Genomic DNA, 19841 nt, shown 5'->3' on the forward strand with positions numbered 1-19841 from the left:
TTTGTCTTTTTCGTTTTTATTGGTACCAGGGATCGAACTCATGACTGCCTGCTTGCAAGGCAGGCGCTTATGCCGCTGAGCTAAATCCCTAGCCCCAAGACATGTCATTTTTGTGGGGAAAGTAAGTTCTGAATTCAAAACATCTGATTTACAAATAATCCTATGAAATATAAGACAGGGTTTACTCAGAATAATCCTATCACTGGAGTAACAGCATTATGAATTACAGGGTTTACCAGTGTTGGCACCTTTATTACTGTAATGTCATACTATTCTACATTCATGAAATATGGTGATAGACGGGTGTATTGTTTTGTAAATGTCTACCATTTCTGTTTTCCATACTAGCACACTCTGTGCTATAACTAAAACATCAGCTTCCCCTACACCGTTCTTTATCACCTTCCTCTGCCCTGCCCCTTTGTTAAATGATGCCTATGGAATCGTTTCTCTTATATTTTTAATATGAACATCTGAGTTTCAGGTTTGTAAATAAAAGGCAAAGTGGTATTTTGCTTAGTTTGGCATTTAATAGGATAGTACATACTTTTTCTTTTTTAAGGAAGGAAACTACCATTTTAAGGTAATATTTAAACTTATGCACTTAAAATTTGCAAGACACCAAATTATACTACAATACTTACAATTCAAGTAGTAAGCAATTTATTCTCCAAGTATGCTTATTATTCAGCAGGTAATAGAGCTGAGATAAAAATGCAGACAGTTCAAGTTGTGTCAGCCTGAATATACAAAAACCAGCAAAAATATTACACAGAAAAGAAATTGCATGTTACGCTTTGGATTGGGTATTGTGCTACAATTTGTCACAGTCTTTGTAGTCATATTTTTGGTTGTGTGTGAGGTCATTGTTGATTTCAAAATTGTCTTAGAATTTGGAGTCGTCGTGGAAGTCAGAGATATACTGGTGTTCACTGATGTTGTAAGATTTGGCCTTTCAGATTTGAAGGTAGAACTTGCCTTGCTCATAGGATTTAGATTCATGCTGGAATTCAGGTGGCTTCTGGTACTGGAGATTTCTGTAGGCTTTGAGGTCATTGTTGAAATTGTTTCCAAAATGTGAACAGAAATGAGGAGCAGACTGGTGATGAATGATAGCTTGAATATCATTTTCCTTTGCTTTAAAACAATTATATAAATTTTATCTTAACATTTGGATCACAAATAGGCATGCATATACCCTTTTTTTATATACCCTTAATTGTTTATTTAAAACATTCATGTTACATAAATGTATCTTCATTGTTACGAGTGAGCAAATAAAAAGCTTCTCAATGTCTGCTAAATATAAGATGTATTTTCTGTCTAGAGTCAACAATATAAAGACTAAAACAGCTTAATTTGGTTTTTCTACTCACTAAAGGAAAAAATTAATATTTACCCAAAGAGTATAGATATTGAGATTAATATACAGAATAGGGTAGGGACAAATGATGATAGGCAGTTTTGTTTCATTTGTTTTCTGGTACCGAGGATCGAGCTCATGACTTTGTACTCACCAGATAGGCTCTTATGCATACCCTGAGGTAAATCCCCGGCCTGATAGGCAGTTTTGGGGAGTAGAGTAACAAGATAAATAATAAAACAAGTAATAAGTAATGAAATAAGTAATGAAACAAGAAATAGTGACATTTTTTCTTTTTTGTAACTTTTATTCCAACAATTTAAGAGTGAAGATTAGATCATAAATTATTACTTCTGTTTATAGCAAAGATTAAAGGAGGTTAAACTAAATGATTTTCCCATTGCTGGGGTTTCCCTCATTTTCCCACTGTAAAACAGCTTTTAGAGAATATCGTAGCTTCTAAAATGGAAAAAAATTTGAAACTGATTAAAGTCAGCCCTTTCATTATATAACCAAGCACACACCAGGGTTTATACTTTGCATAAGGATACATATTCAAACTAGACCAGAACTAGAGCTTGAGTCTGAGTTTGGTCTGATATTATTTTCTAGATGTGGACTGTAAAGACAGTTTATTAATATAGTAAACAACTTTTAAAATAAGCTTAATTTTCTTTTAGTCTGTATTCAGCTCTAATGGGTGCTACATGAGATGGTCAACTAGTACATGCTTGCTATGATTAAATATTATTTTTTAACTTAAAGGCTCAAACTTTAAATTTAGAAATCTAGGATATACCATAAGTTATATTTGGTTCCAGTATTAATTGAGAAAATTTCACATTATTATTACCTTTTGGTTTTGAAGATTGAGAATTCAGCCTTTCTCTAGTGTTGTAGAAAGTCACTTCCTGACCAGGAATCTTATTTTCACTCACTGTGTGCTACTTAAATGTAATTAGGGAAGAAGTCATGTGTTTTAAACTTGACCTGCTATTTGCTCTTTGGCATTAACCAGCAGAATGTTTTCCAGACAACTGCTGTAAACTAGACTTTGGCAGAGATTAAGGAATTTAAATAAAGTCTTTCTAAAATCTACTCACTTATTTTAAAAACCCAGCAAGTAGCATTTTGTTATTCCTTTTATCTACAGATTTTATATAATGAAATTTTTCACTGGGTTAACTCTGCTTGGATAAATACACATTTTTGCCAGGTATGATTACCATGACTGAAACTGAGGAAAATATGTTAAAAATAGGTACCTATTTCTTTTTCCCTGGAATGCATCTGTGTTATGTTTAGAGGGTAGTTTCTAACTATGAATATTTTGAAAATAACAATGTTACATTCTAGCTTACTCTTCGGTAAATAAAGTAGTGTTTCAGAAAAGAAGTAAACTATAGTTATGTGAAGCTTAAAATTACATACGAAGTTTTCAAAGATGTATTATTGGTATTGTTTAATTCTTTAATAAGCCATCTACCTTAAAGACACTAAGTAAATTCTTTAAAGGAATTTTGTGTTTTGGTCAGTCCTTTCCTTGATACTCAGTACACAAGGAAGTTAAGTTGTATTTTGTGCCATTTTCAAACATTGGCCAGTGCTAAGTGTTGGCAGAGCTGTGAACAATGGTGTTAGCATACAAGGAAACTGCTACATAAATGGCAGAAGACAAGTCAGTACATGTACCTGCTTGTTTTACTTGGCTGTAAAGATTACTTTTTCTGAATGCATAAATAGAATAAGTGCGTGCTACATCTTAGTTTATATGACGCATGCGATACCCTCACTTAGCTGGAAGTTAGTGTGGGCAGACTTGAGAAACAGAGAAGCCTCTTGGCAACCCAGAAGGAATATTATAAATGAGAGTTCTGAGATAAGGCATGAAAAGGTCTGGTACTGTGCCTTCTTTACTCTCGTCCTTCTTGGGGATTATAGGGTGGATGATACTAGTAACACGTTACCCTGGAGCTGTGACCTATTTTGATTTTCTGATTCTTTCACGTACTAGACTAGGCAGCTCTTTATTGTACCTCAGCTAACTCCTGCCTTAATTAAAATTGTTTTCTTAGTCCTGTTCTTGGATCCAGGTGTATTCTTCATGTAATCTCTTAATTACATTACCACTCACTCAAATGGCTCTCCATCTTGTATTTTTCACTCTCTGTTCTTTCTTACTGACCTTACGCTTCCCTATTCTTGGTGATAAGTAAGTAAAACTTAAAAATTATAAAGTTTCCGGTACTCCTATACTACCATTCAAAAGTCACTTGCCATTGTCCAGGCCTTTAAAGACATCACATTGTGTCTTTAGGCAGCCCTCTTCTTCTGCCCCTACTTCATTTCCTTGTTCAAAGTTTTGTCCTTCTGTCAAGTGTAATTCTGATGTCAGCGTCTCATAGGTGAGCCTTCCCTGATGCTGCTTTTCAGAGTCAGTCATTTTAGGCTTTTCTTAAATCTTCGTTTCACCATATTTTGGAACTCTGATACTCTTTGTTTTTCTTCGATCTTCTAGCATAGTGAGTAGTTACAAAGCACAGGGCACAATAAATTGAAATTTATTGAAAAACCTCCCCTTTGTGTCTAGGGCTGGTGTCGTTAATGATGCCTAACATAGGAGACATTTGCACTTTTCCCTGCATCGTAGACAAATTTGTAAGTCGTGAGCCTACATCTAAAATCTCGTCTCTACTTTCTGGTTCCTATTTTTGTGGATCATCTGCTCATTCATAATCCATTATCTGCACTCCTGAAATTGCAAATCCTCTGAAAACTAAAGTTGTGTCTGAGTGAGTTTGACACTGAATATTATACTTAATATTTTTACACTTTATAACTTAGATTGGTGTGAGGTTTTTCATTTTTTATTCTTACCGTGTTTATTTGTTGCAGTTAGTGTGGATATTGTTTCACTGGAGAAATAATAATGCAGTTAGGAGATGCTGCCTCAGTTTCCCTCTGCAGTCTTACAACATAAAAGGTGTGTACCTAGTATATTTGTGCTTCCCTTTGTTCTTCTAAAAACATCACCATACCACTTCACAGTTAGCCTGCCTTATTACTGAGTTCTGGTCAATAAAATTCAGATTCCAGTGATGTTTATCACTTCAGGGTATGTTAACTTTGTTCAAATCATCCATTCTTGCTTTCTTCCATCACTGTCTCCTAGAAGTAAACTTAAAAGACTGTAAAAGATTGGGTTGGGGATTTAGCTCAATGATATAAGTGCCTGCCTAGCAAGGTCATGAGTTTGATCCCTGGTACCAAAAAAAAAAAAAAAAAAAAGACTCTAGAAGATGGTAGAATTGACTGGACTTGGTGGCACAAGCCTGTAATCCCAGCACTCGGGAGGCTGAGATAGGAGGATCACTGCAAATTTGAGGCCAGCCTGGGCTATTTAGTGAGTTCAAGACCAGCCAAAACTACATAGTAAGACCCTGTCTCAGAAAAAAAGAAAAGAAAGAAAGGGAGATTGAAGTACATATTCTCTAGGCTCCCTTTCTTCCCTGTTACTGTCGAATGGCTGCATGCATTCACCCATGAATATTACTGTTTTTATCTTTTTTTGCTTTCTAGTAATTACTCTCTTCCCCCTCCTACTTCAGACTAGTATTTCACTGTCTTTGCTAATTTACTTAAATCTTCCCTTCTCTTTTATACATAATCTCTTTTGTCCCAGTTTAAGTGTGCCACATTTTTCTTATTGAAATGCTAACTGCTATAAACAGATTATATGCACTGTTGTCTTTCTAAAATCTGAGCAATTCTGAATTCAGAAATACATCTTTCCCTATGTGCTTCAACTAAGAGATTATAGCTATACCACATCTGTAGATTTGTTGTGTTAACTGTAATATTTCTGGGGCATTTATTAAAATGTTCAACAATTGGTAAATGGGTAGCCGTGCTTTGTTATAAAAATCCAGTAAGTCTAAATTTCTTGTATTTGGAACTGAGGTTTGAAGACTAGCAAGTAGTTATAATAAGAGCAGTATCTTTACATATTAAGATTCCTTTCAAATGAATCATTTTGTCATGTTTCTAGAAAGCTTTTTATCTGCCTTTACATATGATTATTCCACAATTTTTAAGAAAATGGAGAAAAATAACCTAATGAGCAAAATCACTAGAGGGCTGAGAATATACCTCAGCAGCACAAGGTCCTGAGTTCAATTCTCAGTTCCAAAAAAAACTCATCATCATAATGATGATGTATCTTTTTAAAAATTTACTTATTTCCTTCTTTGAGACAGTGCCTTTCAATGTAGTTCAGGCTGGCTGTGAACTCACTGTGTAGGCCAGTCTGGCCTGAACTCCTGGTGATACTCCTCAGGTGCCACCACAACTTGCTTTGATTCCGAAGCTTCCGAGATGTAGATTAGCTAAGAGATTGGATGCTGTTATGTCATACTTAAACCCAGTGATCTGTACAGAAAATAACATTTTCTCCTACAAAAATATATCAGCTTCTTCATTTTAGAAATCTCATACTGGAGGGTCAGGAATATAGCTCATTGGCACAAGTACCTGCCTGGCAAGCTTAACGTCCTGAGTCTGATTACTGGTACCAAAAAAATTTTTTTTTCTTCTACAGAACTATCTTTGAAAGAATATTTAATAAGCTTGAAGATGTAACTATTAAAAAAAACTCATACAGGAAAAGGAACACCCGTTAGTTACAAAACACATAGTAAGGCAAGCCCCTCTCTTGAGTAAGCTTCTTTTTGAATGATGTAAGGCTATAAGTCACTTGTGTGATTTTAGGTTGTCATTTATTTTTCATAATCAAAAATGACTTAACTTGAAGATACTGACTTCCTTCCAGCTTTCTTATCTGGGTGTCCTTATCTCCCTTGAGTTTTAAATAGAAACATTAACATTTTTACTTTTACGTGCTCTTAAACCACGTACATCTGATGAATCTTAGTCTTGTTAAGTTTGCATCAGAGGTTTTTTTTTATGCTATACCTTCATCCAGCAGGCTTAGTTGGGAATTTTATCCATTGTCTAAGCTGGAATTGGCAGACTTTTTTGTAAAGGACCAGATAGTAAATGTAAGAATCATTCTTGCTTATAGAACATTGCCAGTTGGCTGCGATTTGCTGACTGGTGGAGATTGTTGCCTCCCGTCCTCCACCTTCCCATTTCTAGAATGATTGCTCTGTAATGTGGCCATATCACTTCCAGGTAGAACCTCTTTCTATGCTCCTATTTATTAAGTTTTTATACTTATAGTATTCAGTATACAATGTTTAGGATTTTTGCCAATTCTTTATAACCATCTATATTATTTTCTTAAAAATTTTACGATTTTTCTTTTAAGGAAGATTTGCATTATGAATGGAAACTATCTTGATTACCATAACTAGAAAACAGGTAAACAAAAAGAAATGTAGAAGTACTAAATACTTATTTTGTATTCTATACAATCATGTATATACCACACTTCAAAAGTCCCCTTTGTTCCTTAGCATTTCATATAGGTCTCTTCATAAACTTTATACTGCTCATTCTACTCTCGAGATTGCTCAGCTAAAACAAAATATTGGAAATTATTTTGGGACGATGTTGGTTCCAAATAAACCTGGTAAGCTTGTGGACTATTCTCAGAAAGTATGTCACTGGTGTGCTGTGGAGTGTCTCATCACTAGCACAGCGATGGTGAACCTTTTAGAACTTTCAGTGGCATGCATGCCATACATAGGTCTAGAGGTTGGCAAAAGCTACCAAATCTTCCCAGAAGTGCCAAGTGAGCATTTCTACTAGAGTGGTAGAAAAATAGTCTTAAAATCATTTGTTTCAGCTGGGTGTGGTGGCACATGCCTGTAATCCCAGCAATCAGGAGGCTGAGCAGGAGGATTGCAGTGAGTTCAAGGCCAGCCCGCACTACACAGCAAGATCCTGGCTCAAAAAAAAGAAGTCTTAATTGGTCATTTAAACTTAGTAAGAAAAGGCTGGTTAGTTATTATGGGGTATAGTAATGCCCGTTAAGGGTGCTGCAGATTTGATACTGACTCCTGACCTTATGTTCCAGCTATGCTGGCCACCTCACCATTGTCTTCCTCACCCTGCCCTGCCATCATGCCATGCTCTTTGTTTAACATGGTCCACTTTTTTTTTTTCCTGGTACTGGGGATTGAACCTCGTGCTTGCCAGACAGGTGGTTATGCTGCTGAGCTAAATCCCTGTCCCCCATAGTCCACCTTGATTCAGAGTCTGTCTCAGTAACCTGAGTATGATTTCTGTAGGCAAGTTTTTTTTAAAAAAAGCTTTACTTGCATATAACTGACATGTTATAAAATTTACCCTTTAAAAGTATATACTTGAATGGATTTTAGCATGTTAAGAGTTGTTTGTCACCATTATCTTATTCAGATGTTTTCCTTCCCCTAAAATAAACCTATTAGCAGTCACTTTCCTGTCATCCAACTTCCCCAGCTCTGGCAGCTACTAAGTTATTTTCTTTCTCTATGAATTGTTTGCTTAGGTATTTCATATGAATGGATCAGACATATGTGCTATTTTGTGACTGATTTCTTTTACATAATGATTTCAGGGTTCATTGTCTTGTATTAGAACATCCTTTTTGTAGCTGAATAATATTCCACAATGTGGGTGGATAATACCACATTTTGTGTGTTCCTTTATTAGTGGGCATTACTTCCATTTTCAACTATTAAGAATACTACTGCTATGAACATTTGTGTATGAGTTTTTGTATAGACCTGTGTTTTCCATTTTTTTAGATACACTGTATGTCTAGGAATGGAATCCCTATATTATAATTCTTTAAGTTTTATCTTTTTTTATATATATTTTTTTTAATTTTAATTTTTAAATTTTTATCGGTACCAGGGATCGAACTCAACGACTGCTTGCTTGCAAGGCAGGCACTTATGCCGCTGAACTAAATCCCCAGCCCTCTAAGTTTTACCTTTGAGGAATTGCCCATGTTCAAAGTGGCTACATCATTTTATTGTCCTACACTGAGAATTCTAGTTTTGCCACATCCTCACCCAGTTTTTGATATTGTCTATCTGTACAGAAAAATTTTGATAAGTCCTTCCTGTACCAAACTGTAGTAGATTCTGTTACTATTTAACAGTGACCATGTTGTAATATTATTGTTCTACTCATACATTTCACTTTAAACTTCTAGGTTTTAGATGTCTTTGTCTGAACACACAGAAAATCTAGCACACCGTGTTACATTTTGTAGGTCACTTAAATGAACCTAGGCTTAATTACTATGTGTATGCAACTATTCAGTGATACTTTATTTTTAAATTTTTACTGGCATGTTTGCAATACATAATTTTAATTTTAGATATGCATAACTTGTATAAAAGAAGATTTACTTGACACTAGTGATTAGAATTGGAGTTCTGACCTGGGCCAAAAGATCTAAGTGCTTTTGTTTTTTGTGGTATCTAACTTAAAAATAAAGCAGTTTTGAATGTTAATGAAACAAGACTTTGCTGTATTCAGTGAAGATAACTTTAACAATTGATACACGCTAAAAATGAGAGGTTTATGACTTGACACATACAAAAAAAGATGGCTAGTGTTTGTAATCCATCTGTTGCTCTATGAAGTTTTAAAAAACCACTGTGATTCATTTCTTTTATGTGATCTTTGTGTGATCCTTAAAAGATGACAAGCCCAAGAGATCCTTAAAAGATTCAATTATATTAATCTGAGAAATTCTCTAGCAAGCATGGAAATAATAAATGTGTTCAATGAATGTGTTCCCTGTGGAAGAGTTACCTTTGAAAATGATGTACTTCGGGGCTGGGGATTTAGCTCAGCGGCATAAGCGCCTGCCTTGCAAGCAGGCAGTCATGAGTTCGATCCCTGGTACTGATAAAAATCAAAAAGACCAAAAAAAAAAAAAAAAAATGATGTACTTCACAACATGCTGCCCTTTAGGGAAAAAATTTTTGGAAGTGTTGTCAATCTAAAGCACATTCTTTCAGAATATAGTAGGAAAATCTTCATACTTGAAATTTCTGGAAAACAACAAAACACCAAATTTAGTAATATTTTTTGTTTAAAATGAGATTTGGGAAGTGTAATTTAAAAACTGGCTTTTATAGTACTAATGTGGATTCCAAAATTATTTTTAGTAATGATGGTGTCATTAGAATATAACGACTCAACATGACTTTTTACAGAAATTTAGATATATCATGTAACATTTATATTCAAAGTTAAAATCAGTTTATAGTCATCTTATAGTTGTTGACTCTTTGGTCCTTTGATATTTAATTTATATTTAATTTAATTTTATTTTATACAGGATACTGGACCTAGGAGCACTCTACCACAGAGTTATACCCCTAGCCATTTTTATTTTGACACTAAGTTATCCAGGCTGACCTGGAACTTTTGATTCTCTTGTCTCAGCCTCCCACATAGCTGGGATTATAGGCATGCCTTGTTCTAGCAAGTTTTTAATAAGTCTTTAAAAAGTCACAGTATGAGTCTCTAAGTTTGTATTTAATGATACACAGTTTTCTTGTAGAATTTAAAGTCAGAACGGAATACTTAAAGTACTTCATGAAAGTGTCATTAAAGCAAGAGAGGTTCAATTGGATCATTTTAGAAAAACCGTGACATGAGGAAATACTTAAACCTATATATGGGTAAAATTATTTTCAACAGTTTATTTGTCATTGATATGAGGAAATAAAACTATATGTCTAGTATCTTAAATAATAAAACTGGTAAAGGGTTGCGGCTGTGTTCTAGACACTTGTGAACTGTATAGTATCTCAGATGGGATAGTGGTCACTGTGGCTTTGATTGGCAAATGGCTTTCCCAGTGTTTTTTGTGGTATTTGGCTTCCTTGTTTTCTCTCCTGGTTTTTTTTCTCTTGATGAAAAGCCAGTAAATCTTAATTTATTTTTTGTTGAGACAGGCATCTAACAGACATTCAAACTCTTCAGTCTCCACCAGTGTCTAGTTTGTTTGAACCATGACTATGGGCAACAAAGTAACACGGAGTTAAAACCACCTTTCCTGGTTATGAATATTTTGTCAGATTTATTGCTGCTTGGCCTTCTTAAATCTATGTGAAATATTCACATATTTTTACTGCTAAGTCATATTTCCTGTGGGATAAATAAATTTAAGCCTTATTTAAAAACTATGTTAGAAACATAACATCTATCCTGAAGAATACAGATACACAGAAAATTACGGACTATTATGAGTTATTTCCATTTCTGACCTTGTTAATTATCCAAGAATGTCTTATACATGGCGTGGTAATTGTCATTAGAACGTTTATATAGTACCTACAAAGGTTTATACTATATATGGTTTAATCCTTTCCTTTAAACCCCCTATTGGAATACACACTTTTAACTATATTTTTTTAAGCCAGTGGACACATTTAATCACTTGCCCAATATTGTAACACAGACTATAGGTGACAGAACTTTGTCATGCTCTCTTAAACCACATATGTTTTCAGTATATTTGGAAATATTTTGATCGGATGAAACCTACACAGTTTTTCTGTTTTTATTGTATATATGTGTGTTTAATTCTGTACTTTGAACTCATCAATAACTTAAAACAAATTCAGAATCTCAGGCCAGAGATTGTATCCAAAGATAAATGGATATATTTATTCCATAGTATCTCACTTAGTTCCTAAATATGTCTAATGGAATGGAGTCTGTTGAATCACAGTGGATTTTTGAAATGTTGAACTTCAGAAATGTTGAGCTTGCACCTAAAGTTTTCGAAGTGTGAAACAAGCTAATATGCTTAACACATTCTTAACACACTGAGGTGATACTTGTATTTTCATGCTTGACTGACTTCCCTTGAGCAGTTGGCTATACTGAATTGTTCACAAATTCTCAGAATTAATAATTATCTAGAACTATTTCAGACATTACTGCACTGCCCAGAAAGTTTCTTACATGACACATAGTAGCCTAGCCAAATCTTTGCTAATTCTCTTCTTAATCTCTCTGTTCTTGGGACTGATGCTCTTTGACCTAAAATGAAGAAACTTAGACTCTAGCATAAGACATGGAAGTATGACTTGGCCTGCCAAGTAGCACATTAGTCACCTCTTTAATCTATGTTTATTCATTCTTTTTATTTATAAATTGAGATAAAGAGGTGAAAGACAGAAGGTTGGGAGAAAATGATGGCTAAACTGAAACAAGAATCAGTCAGAATTCCTGGGCAAGAAGAGAAGTGTAGCACATAGAACGTAACAGCATCTCTTGAGAGCCTGGTAGCGAGAGGTATCATGATGAATTGAGAGGCAAAAGTTCGTTTGATTGGACTACAGAAGATGAAGGGGCTGGACACTTTGAGGCCCTGCAGTTTGAGGTGGGGGAGTTACCAAAGACTTGGTTTGTTGCTGTTTATAAGAGATTGTCCAGTGATATTCGTTGGAGGAATAATCCTGGCCACAGCCGATCACGTACAGTTAAATGAAGCTAGTACAATGTCTGTGTGTTTCTAAAAATGTTGCTTATGCTTCTCTATCTCTGCCCTTGAACCTTTATGATAATTCCTAATTTCTTGACCTGTTAACACTTCATTTTGCCTCTTCTCATTTCTCTTCTTTTTTCCCTCAATCTCTATACCCTTTGAACCAATGTGCCAGTAGTTCTTTTCTAGATCCCTTGCATTTTTCAGGGATAGGGCAAGTAATAAGTCATGCTTGGTATACAATGTTGGCTTTTTTTTTTATGTATTTCTTTTTATTATTTCATATAAAATTGTATAGTGTGTATATTTATCTTCTAATTCTTGCTGATCTAGTAATTCATTTTCTACATTTCAATGAAATGTTTCTCAGAATTAATTCATAAATTATACTAGAAATACTTTTTTTTTTTTTTTGGGTCTTTTTTGAGACAGGGTCTCTATGCAGTTTAGGCTGGCCTTGAGCTCTCTTTGTAGCCTAGGCTGGTCTCAAACTCACAGTGATCCTCCTGCCTCAGCCTCCTGAGTGCTGGGATTACAGATGTGAGCCATCACGCTCGGCCTTCAATTTTGTAATATTCAGTCAAAATCTGTCTTCTATACTTAGTCTTGAATATGTTCCAGGAATCAACTGAATATTTAAGGATGAATGTGTAGAGAGACCTCAGTTTATCATCTCACTAAAGTCTTGGTTTATACCTTTCATTAATATTTTTCAGCTTTTCCCCTTTTGTTCCTGTATGTTTTATGTGAATATTATTTCTTGGCATTGATTTTTTTATCCCTAATCTTATAATTATTTTTGCTGAAATATTGGAAAACCATTAGTACTTTCATATTTATTCTGTTGTTAGTTATTTAAAGGTATGATTCTGAAGGAATTTCTGAGGAATCTCTTTGATAGACAATTATTTTGCCTCAATAACGATCACTTAGTTTCTTATTTTTGTATAATTTTATCTATTGCTTCTATTTTTTTGTTTTAAAATTTCTCAAGTAATGTTAAAAGATTGATAGTAATAGCACTAATTTCATGTGGTGCAGCTGAGGTTTGCAGTTGCTTGTCCTCTTTATGGTGTTCCAAGTGCTCTAATACCATGCCAGCTGTGCCAGTGTGCAACAGGGCCAGCATAACTAATAGCAAACCTTCCCATTTAAACATATAAACTGTACTTTTCACCAGCAGATTGTCTGGTGATTTGCAATAGATGGTACTGTGTTTTATAAAGAAAATCTTATAGAAGATTTTAGAATGACTCTGACACTTAAAGGTTAAAGGAATATGCTGTCATAGAACAACTGTGGAAGGTTATATCAGATTGCACATACAGATGGTCCAAAACACTGTGAAAGCTTTATGAGAATTATATAATTCATCATCAGAAAAAAGCCACTCTATACTTTGTTAGGCCATTTTATAGATGATGAAATTGGGACTTAAAACAGTGAAGTAACTTGTTGGCTGTATAGCAGAGGCGATTCACTTATAAAATAGAAATGAATGGATGCCTCAGAAATGAATGGATGAGTGGCGATAAATTCTCTATGTGTGTGTGTGTGTGCGTGTGCGTGTGCGTGTGCTTGTGCGTGAATAAATAACAGTCCTGAATTTATGATGGAGTTTTGTCCCTGTAAACTCTTTGTAAATATAAGTTGAAAATGCATTTACTATATATACCCTATTGAACACCATTGTTTAACCTACTTTAAATGTTCTCAAACACTTACAGTAGCTTATAATTGAGTGAAATTATCTAACAAAGCCTATTTTATAATAAAGTGTTAAATATTTTGTGTAATTTATTGATTATTGTACTGAAAAATTTTTAAAGGAACAATTATATAGGTATGTTTTCATGCTATCATAAAATAGAAAATCCTAGAACTCAGAAGCCTGAAGCAGGAGGATTGCTGTGAGTTCAAGGCCAGCCTGAGCTACATAGTGAGACACTATCTCAAAAAAAGGGAAAAATCTTAAGTTAGACCATCACTGTACTGCTTTGTTATTTTTTATTTATTTTCATTTTTATTTTTGGGGTACCATGAATCAAGGACCTCACACTTGTCAGGCAGGCACTGTGCCACTGCACTAAATCCCTGGCCCCCTCAGATATGTTAAATATAGATACATATATGTGTATCATGAGCTTGAGGCATTAATTATTGAGCACTAACACATTTCAAAATGCTTATGGAGTCTAGTACTTATCATAATGGCACATAATGAGTGCTTTTTAATAGTAATCAGAATATAATTTCCTTCCAGGAAAATATTATCGAATTACTAGAAGACTTAGTAATACTTTTTCATAAGGGTATAGTGCCGGAATAGCTCATCTGTGTGGCACTACATGCATACTGTTTTCCTCTGCATTTTGCAGACATGTCATTAGGATTGGCATAGTCCATAGGTGCTCCTAATGCTATAGTTTATAATTTCACTTTTGTTTTACTTTTCTCCATAGGAGTTCTAAGACAATATTGAATGTTTGGCACCTTCAGAGTAAAACATGGTTGGTTACCTCTAAGAAACCTCCTTTCTGTACAACTCAGCTTATTGTTTTTTAAACAAGATACAAGTATGTAGTAGAATAGGGACTATCTATGACTATTGAAATGGATGGTTTAGGTACAGATCAGTGTTTGGAAGACTGAGGGGAGAGCATGCCCATTTGGAGAGGTACTGCATAATAACTCCCTTTCTTCATGGTGAGATTCCCTAATACAGTGAGTCAGTTTGAGTTGGCAGGGCAGAATAGTATTCAAGAGCCACTGTGCTAGACAGCATAAGAGAAGAATTGTTTTATAGAAGCTTACATGTAGTTTTTCCATATTCTTGGTCCTTATAAAGGGAAAAATTGACCACATTAGGATGTGGTTAGTCTGTGAATAGAAAAGTTCTTAAATCAAAAGAAAGTTGTCTGAATTTGTTTAATTTCTTAAGAGCTTAATAACCTTCCATATTCTTTTCCCAGCTACCATCTAAAGTTTAAATGCTTTGTATTTTTGCAATAAATTGAAGTTTTAAAAGCTCTAGAAGTGCTTAAAATTACATTCTTCCTTATGTTTTACAAACTAGATACCTCATGTGTAGCTTACCCGTTTAAGTTATGCTAGCTTACATTTTAATCTACCCTTTATTTCAGAGTTTCTTTTGCTGATTTTTGGCTATTTCTTATGTTTATCACTAATTTCATAAGATGGTTTACTTTTATATTTGTAGAAACCTTTGATAAGTTTTTTCTAGTTGGAATCCCAGTGTAATTTGGAATATCAAATCTCTCCCATTCCTAGCCCTAGTTCTCAGTTTGCTTTACTGGATTCATTACCTAGCTGTAGCACCAAATGAATTCCATTCCTTGTTCCCTTCCTTCATTCTTTTTTGCTTCCTCCTTCAGAATGGCCAGTTTGTTAGACCTCATGGTTTTATCCTTTAGCTGATACTGTTTTTAATTTTAGGAAATCTAATTTCTACTGTGAAAAATAAATTCTGTGCCTTATCATAGTGGCAGGATTTAAATTTTGTAAGTTTTTTATTAATAGTCTGTTAAATATGAAGTAAAACTACTCTTCCAAATCTCCTTAACCTAAACCTTTTGATACTATGTTTTTAGTACTTTTCTTAAATGCAAAAACAAAGTTTAAAATTTCCTTATTAAAATGCAAAACCGAGTGTCTTCTGGCCTTTTGAAGAGCTTTTGTCCATTATATAATCTGTAACGTAGCCAAGAGTTCCTCAGAAGCAGGCATCATTCAGATATAAAACAGTTATGGCTTATGTGTAAAATAATAATGTGGCATAGCCATTCATGGAGTTTTATTTTAGTGCTAAAACCCTTGGATACTACCAAGTTTCATTCACCTTGAAGACTTCACTAATGGTCCCTAGAACAAAAATGGTCAGGTTGTTTTGATTCACTCTGATAGAGCTGGTATGGCTAAAAAGCAGAATGACACAGTTATGAGCCAGAGACCTTTTATTCTTTTCCCAGATGTTTGACAGTGTAAACATACATAAAATACATATTAAAGTTTAGATGCTTTATGTTTTATGCAATAAATTGAAGCCTTAAAAAGAAAACATTTCATTAAAAAAAACTCATTAGTTTTACTTAATTAAGACAGTAAAATAGCAGCAAGTACCAAGACATTGTGCACTTATTTTATTTGAGACAAGTTACTTCATTTACATCAGAGTCAGAAATGTGAGACTGGCTTTCTTGAATACTTAATATAGCTTGAATCACTGGTTAGATAAAGGTGTATTTTTCCAATGTACATCAGGGAGGAGTGCTCTCATTAATTTGAGAAAATGCAGACCCTTAAACAGCCAGCATGAATACAGCACTGAGCATTAAGAAAAATGAAGCATTTACTTTCCAGACATTTGCCACAGAAGGTAAGTAAGTCTTTACATTTGCAGTTGTTTCTTCCCTCCGTAAGTTAAGAGTTGTGCTTTGTTGAGATATTTCAGAAAAATTATTTGGCATACCACTAGTGATACTTAGGGTCATGGGTGTTGGGAATGATTTTGTTGCACTAGTGAGGCTTGTGTTTGTAATCATTCCATCTTGGAGATGAATAGTTAGAGTTGCAGCTGCTGCTTCATGTGAATTGATCGTTTCTGTGGATGTATCTTCTGGATAGGGCATCAAAGCCTTATCAGTGCCAGTAAAGGTGATATCTTTGCTTAGTGTGACACCAAACGTTGTTTCTTTTGTTCGATACTGTTTGGGTATTTTGGTCACTTTGGGTTGAGTTGCCATACTCAGAGAATTAATGGTATCCACTGTCTGCATCCCACTTATAGTGAATAAACTTGAGGTAAATCCAGAAGGTGTGGGATATATGTTATGTTCCTTCAAAGATGATATTTGTTTAGAACAAGGAGTCCCTATCACATGGGCTTTTGTTTCCATCATCCACTTCAGTAAGTAAGTAATATTTTGTTTATGGTCACACAACCACCTGTTATTGTGAAGGGTTATCTCTTGTAATTGCAAGAGTTGATCAAAAGATTGATCTGGAATGAATGTGAACTTATTGTTGTGCAGGTAAAGATGTGTGAGATTTGTCAGATTAATAAGTGTACCTGGAAGGATTTGTGTCAAGGAATTATTAGAGAGGTCCACGATATGTAGTTTGGAGGGCATGTTGGTTGGAACTGTCCAGAGTTTGTTACTGCTGAGATTAAGAACCTCAAGACTTCTTAGTGTATTTTTAATGAGGACCACCTTTTCCAGCATGTTTTTAGAAACATCCAGATATTTAAGATTCCACTGATAAGCAGTATCAGATTTGTCAAGAAGTTTAATGTTGTTGTTAGTAGCAGACATGTTCCAGAGAGACCGAGGTAACTGAGCAGGCAGGCTTTCAAGCCTGTTGTTTGAAATATCCAGGGTCCTCAGATTGGTATACTGGGTTAACTGATTATGCAGATCAGTAAAGTGGTTATAAGACAGGTTTAAATATATAATATTCTCTTGCAGTCCAGATGGTAATGTGGTCAAGTTTCTGCCTGAACAGTCCACATGCCTGTGCCTCTCTGTGCATATACATTGGAGAGGACAAATGCATAAAATAGCAGGTGTGAGAAACAGAATGATGAACAGGCAGGGAGACATTTTCAATATCTGATATTCCATCAAAGCCTGGAAACAAACAGATACACCCATCTTTTAATATGCAAAAGCAATTTAGGCATCTGCATGGGTCACTTAGCATTAGGCAAAATTTTCAATAAACCTCCTTGTTGTTGAGTCCTTTTATAATTGTTCCAGTGAGTAAACTAACAAAGCTTCCCTTCATTTATAGTCCAAATGCCTAATCCTTCAACTGGGGCTATGTAGTGAGGAGAGGTTCTTCCCCCTACCCTTTCCTGCATTTTCTCCTTTATTTTCTTGCTTCTTTTACCATATCCTTTCTTATTCATCTCTTCAGAATCTTAATGTAATAAAATAGCATTTTCTGCAAATAATGAGTTACAATCTTAAGCTGTTATTATTTTTGAGAATATGCTTTCATACTCAGGAAAAAATGGCTGTCGTGTGTTTTTTTTAAATCTCTGCAGTAAGACTGAATGTGTATAAGATGACATTTTATTTAGATATGAAAGCAATTCTTTAAATTTCATCTTTTTAAGGATAAATATATCCTTGTAAAAAAACATTATAAGGCACTTGAAGAATTCAGACCAAACCCATGCCTATAATCCTCACAATTTTGTAAAGTGATTTTTCTGTGTATTTCAGTATTAATTCTAAACCAAAAAAAAATGTGTATATTTACAAAGTGAATGAATATTGAAAATAAAGCCCTCAACTAACACTGCAGCAAATTTCTGGTGCATGCACTTGCTATTGAATATAACTCAATCCTAACATTGACTTTTTCTTAGAAAAGGAAAAAGAAACCAAAATCGGTCTTTTACTGACTTAAATTAACGGCTTACCATAGTGTTGTCTTCACCATCAGCATCTCATTTTCTCCGGGAAACTTGAAGCTTAGAGGTCGTCTTGTTCTGGAGAGTGGGAATGGTTTCTGGCTGTGGGCTGTGCTTGCTGCTCAGCTGCATTGTGTTGCTGTGAGCCGGAGTTCTGCAGCCACCTGATCAGTGCCACATAGGAAGACTGCAGAGCCGTCATTGGTGCTGACTCAAATTTATTGCAAGCAACAAAATGAACAATTTTTTTAAATTGATGGCATTGAGAGCACCTATATATCTCAGATTTGCTATAGCATGGAATATCTCATGCAAATCAGAGCTGGCCTTTTACTCCTTTCTATCTATCTGTCTGAGCTTGGGTTCCACATTTTAACGTTTTTTTCATTCAGAAACTATGGTTCTTTATAATGCCTGTCCAATCTTTTTACAGATCGAGAAATGTTGAAAATGGATTTAACCCTCTTGGTAGATGGCTCTCTAAGATAGTAATCTTTTAAAATTCTTACCTTTTTATGTTCTCTTCTAAAATGATACAGTTGTCAAAATACCATAGTACAATCTGCTGGATGCATGTGTCCTCCCCTACACTGTGATGATTATTATATTACCTTTTCAAATTTATTAATCACTTAAATGTTTCATCTTCTCTTTAGGAGGTACAGAAGTAATTATTTTTATCTTTATCTTTCTGAAACAAAAAATCATTTGAATAAGATACGACCATGCTAGGGCTACACATGAGCATGGCTACATTTTATTTTTTTTGCCATCCTGGAGGAAGGCTGAATTTAAGACAGGCATCTTAGCTTTCAGTACTGAGCTCCCATGGTGATATAAACCTTTTTTTAAAAGCATATTTTGGGTTAAATGTTTTTCGGTCTTTATGAAATTCACCATGGATGCTATGTGGATTTGAGTGTTATTTTTTTCTGTAGCTGTTTTTGGTAGTAAATGAATGACCATTTATTTAATCGTGTATTTTAAAAGATATTATCAATTTCAGATGAGCTCTTGATAGCATTTTGTTGTTTGTTTCTGAAAAAGTTTATGGGTTCAAAATTACACGAAATAAAAGAAAACCTTTGTCATGTTATAAAAGGGGATAAGATTTGTGATAGCTTTCACTCTTTTAGTGGACTATGTAAATATTTTAAAACTCAAATCTAATTTCTACAATGGCTACTTTATCTTGGAAACAAAAGTAAGTAAAGTTGTCACGTTCATTACCAAATTGTCATCATTTAAAAATCAAGTTATTAGCACATTACGTGCAAGTACAATCCTTTTATGCTTAATTACTATAAGTCCTTTGGCTTTGTCTAAATTTCACTTAGCATTTTAAATGAATTTATTATATTAAACCACAAAATAAATTTATTATATTAAAATTTTTAGTTCATTAGGAGAGAAACTATATTGTAGGGGTGTTTTATGTAAAACTAATGCTCCTCGAAAAGTAGCTACATTTTTAAGTCTGCATCATTAGAAATTTATTATTGATTAGGTACTTGATTGCCATTTGACTCTGAGAGTTCATTTGGACTCTAGATTCTTTCTATGAATTTAAAAAA

At 34.4% G+C, this 19841-nt stretch overlaps 2 protein-coding genes and 1 long non-coding RNA gene across 12 annotated transcripts in view; 1 reads left to right on the plus strand and 2 right to left on the minus strand.

Annotated features, from left to right (window-relative positions):
• The window catches only part of LOC100730274 (neurofibromin), a 252327-nt gene that overhangs the window by 158558 nt on the left and 73928 nt on the right, over positions 1-19841 (plus strand). The window lies entirely within an intron of this gene.
• Positions 509-9525, minus strand: LOC134476513 (uncharacterized). Its single transcript, XR_010048230.1, has 2 exons — positions 2217-9525; positions 509-1137 (listed from the first exon to the last, which is right to left on the minus strand). It is a non-coding gene; the product is annotated as an uncharacterized LOC134476513 (long non-coding RNA).
• Positions 15785-18454, minus strand: Omg (oligodendrocyte myelin glycoprotein). The gene is made up of 2 exons (XM_003469747.5): positions 18277-18454; positions 15785-17476 (listed from the first exon to the last, which is right to left on the minus strand). Exons 1-2 carry the CDS (start codon positions 18277-18279, stop codon positions 16148-16150), a joined length of 1332 nt encoding a protein of 443 aa, XP_003469795.2. The 5' UTR covers positions 18280-18454; the 3' UTR covers positions 15785-16147.

This window comes from Cavia porcellus, unplaced genomic scaffold, assembly GCF_034190915.1.
Source record: "Cavia porcellus strain 051 isolate PalLab524CR breed Dunkin Hartley unplaced genomic scaffold, mCavPor4.1 scaffold_6, whole genome shotgun sequence".
NCBI lineage: Eukaryota > Metazoa > Chordata > Mammalia > Rodentia > Caviidae > Cavia > Cavia porcellus.